This window comes from Haliaeetus leucocephalus, unplaced genomic scaffold, assembly GCF_000737465.1.
Source record: "Haliaeetus leucocephalus isolate CR32 unplaced genomic scaffold, Haliaeetus_leucocephalus-4.0 Scaffold473, whole genome shotgun sequence".
NCBI classification, from domain to species: Eukaryota; Metazoa; Chordata; class Aves; order Accipitriformes; family Accipitridae; genus Haliaeetus; species Haliaeetus leucocephalus.
Window position 1 is genome coordinate 6,504,019 of NW_010972909.1, and position 3,165 is coordinate 6,507,183.

The following is a 3,165-nucleotide window of genomic DNA, read 5'->3' on the forward strand; positions in this document are numbered from 1 at the left end:
AGGAGGAAGAAATCCGCCCTCCCTCCTTCCCTCCCTCTCTCCTTCCCTCCCCTACCTTCTTGGCATCCATCGTCGGCGGCGAACGGCGAACGACTGGCGACCAACGGCTGCCGGCCAACAGCTGCCGCTCCTCCCGCCTAACGGAACCCGCGAGGAAGAGGAGGCGGCGGCCCTGGCTTTATGGCCTCCGTTAACGGGTGGGAGGGGCCGGGGAGGAGCTCCCGGGCCTCCCGTAATTGTCCCTAAAAACCCAAAAAAAGCTGTACCAGAGAGTCCTGTGAGCTCACACCCGCTTTCTGACTTAACACTGACATCATCAGGCTGCGTGCAGAGCAGCCGGGCCACCATGGTTGTGCGGCGGGGGGGGGGGGCAGGGCGCTTGTCACGCACAAGCCCGGAGGAGAAGCTTTTGCCAGAGTTTTGACGCCGCTCAAACCTTAACTAATGACAGAACAGGGGTGGCTGGCGTGAGGGGGGAGCCGCGTGAGGTACAGCTGTTGCCAATCTGTGGTGAAAAGAGCGAGGCAGGGACGGGGTGGGGGGGAGCAGACAGCCCCCCAAAGAGCCCAGGCCCAAGTGCCGCGCTCCCTGGATGCTCTCCCCACCTCCCAACGCTGCGGACGAGGCACAGTTCTTGGCTTTGGGGGAGGTTTTGTTTGGTTTTAAATGTATTTTTCGCTACGGAGCTGGAACCTGTGAGGGCAAAGCTGAAGTCGCGGCCCTGCAGCTGCGTTTAGTCCCAAACTTGGGCCCTTTTGATCGCACTGCGCTACTCTGCCTCGTAACTCATTTGCTGTCCGTCCTTCAGGTCAAACGATTGCCCGACTCTGCCAGGAGAGTAACAGAGAGCTGAACCTCACGCAAAACCACTGTCAAACAGTAAAAGTCTTCCCTGAATTAAGAATCTGCCAAGCATTTTGACTCCAGAAGATGGCAACAGCTCAGAGCTGGGGCTGGGGACAAGGGCAGGGAGAGAAAGCTGACTTACGCCATCTTTTCGTCCTCAGGAAAATTATGTTGGGACCAGCCAGCATTTTTGTTGCAAGATTCAAGGGAGCTGGCACACTCGTCTCTTAATTTCACTTTTGCTGGTTATCTGGTGTCACCTGACCTCGCGTAACTGGAAACGCACGGGTCAAAGGGGGTGACGCGTGGCCTCACTCCCTGCCTGGCTGTTTATGTGCTGGTGGTAACATATTACTCCCAACAGAAAAACCGTTGTGCAGAAGGGCACATTTTCTTAGGGGATGTGACAAAAGCTCATCCGCACACCCCCAAAGCGCACAGACTCCCTGCCCCAGCTACTGCCAGGCCCACCGCAGGAGCCATCAGCACATCAAAGGCCCCATTTTCACACACCCAGAGGACAAGAGGGACACAATGCTAGGTGGCAACCCAAATTAAGGACTCAGAGGAAGGGACACCCTGCCTGGGCCCCACCTCCCCCCAGGGCTGGCCCTGGAGAGCCATCAGCCCCATTGTCCAGGTGTGAAACCCAGCGGGAAGAGTCAATGGCTGGAGCCCCTTTCCGACTGGGGGAGGAGGGGGGGTGCTGAGTTCAGAGGCACCCCACACATTACAGGATGCAGGAGAAGACCATTTTGGGATTGCACAGGACTTACTATGGGATGTTTAGGGGAAGAATCAAAGCGGGGAAAGGGAGGGATGAGGGGAAAAAAGAGACAGTTGCATGTAAGCCGTTGGCTGGCCAGGACACCCCTCCGCTTGATTAGCGCAGTTTGCCGTCTCTCATTATTAAATTCTATTTTTAACTCTTCTCCTGGGTGAGGTAGTCTCTATTTGGGGGTGGGATGGGGTGGTGTGTATGGGGTCTGAGTGCCAGGTCACAGGGGTCCATGCGCCCGTGGTGCCGCGTGTGCAGGTGAGGGTGTGAGCGCTAGCAAAGATCCAGCCGGGCCAGCTGGCAAGCAGGTGAAGTGGCCTGGGAGCCGGGGGGATGCCTGTAAGGATGGAGCTGCCTATCGGAGGGACCAGGACAATCCTAGCCAGCTGCCAGAGAGACCGTGGGGTTTGGGGGTCTATAGGGGTGAGACCCACTGGTGTCTGTGTCTCTAAGGGCGAGACCACAGCGGGCTGGCTACTGGAGGGACCAGGGGAGTCCTGGCCAGCCATGCACGCACACACACTTGTGTGTGTGTGTGTGAGTGATGGGGTCTGTACTAGCAACAGGAGTGGGGCTGCAGCCTTGGGGTCTCATATGCCCTGGTGCCAGCAACTGGGGAGACTGGGATCTGGAGGCAGACAGAGTGTCTGAGCCCAGCTCCTGTAATGAACCACCCTATAGATGTGTATATATGTGTGTATGTATATATATATGTATGTATATTTCCCACTACTGGACCTCCATCCTGCTCAGCCCAGGAGGGGAACAGGATGAGGCCATTGGTGCTGTTTGTGTAAATGCTCTGTGTGTCTGTGTAGATCTGTGTGGCAACCGTGTATATATGTGTACATATGTGGTGTATATGTGTATTTTTATGCATGTGCCCACAGGGAATACATGCTCAGCCTTGCTACTGGTTGCACCTGGGAGCAAGGAGCTGTGGCAGCTTTGCCTCTATCAGGCTGCCGGATGCAGCCCTAATTCCCAAACACTCTTTGTTTGACTAATCTTGGCTCATATTTATTTTTCTTCTTCCTAGCTTATTTTCCATTTGTTTGCAAGCACAGCAAACTCCACCTTGAATGTGATCACCCAGCTGTCTCAAACTCTGGCATTAGCTCTGGAAATTGTCATTTACCGGTTAGTGGGGGAAGTTGCCAAGTTTGGGGAAGCTCTAAGCACATCCAAATTTCAGAGGCAATCTTCGGACTGCACAAAGTATTCTGAAGTGGCCTCTTTCCTAGTTTATGCTTGACCCACGTGACTGTTGCAAGAGCTGAGCAATCCAAACTTCAAGATTAGATTAAATACATACATAGCTACCAGTCCAGCTTAGAAGCAATAAGAGTTTAGCTGAAAATTAAATCTCTAACACATGATGCAGAACACAGTGGGCGGCACTTCTTTATCTTTACAGACCTGGTAAGAAAGAGACACAAGCTCAAAATGCATCACCGAAACCCAAATTTCCCTAAGGAAGGTGGGGAAAATACCCCAACCTCCCATTTCAGTGAGTTTTGCCCCAGTCTGAATTCATCTGC

At 53.9% G+C, this 3,165-nt stretch overlaps 1 protein-coding gene across 2 annotated transcripts in view; it reads right to left on the reverse strand.

Annotated features, from left to right (window-relative positions):
* Positions 1–1,071, reverse strand: part of SLC2A3 (solute carrier family 2 (facilitated glucose transporter), member 3) — a 12,118-nt gene extending 11,047 nt beyond the window's left edge. The window contains exon 1 of one of the 2 annotated variants that reach the window (XM_010575385.1): positions 989–1,071. Coding sequence is in view for 1 of the 2 variants with exons in the window: in XM_010575384.1 (XP_010573686.1) it covers positions 56–70 (15 nt within the window). In the remaining variant the exon portion in view is untranslated. Of the gene's footprint in view, positions 1–55; positions 166–988 lie in introns of those variants that run through there. The other variant, XM_010575384.1, reaches the window with a different exon arrangement.
* Between the last annotated feature and the right edge of the window lie 2,094 nt (positions 1,072–3,165).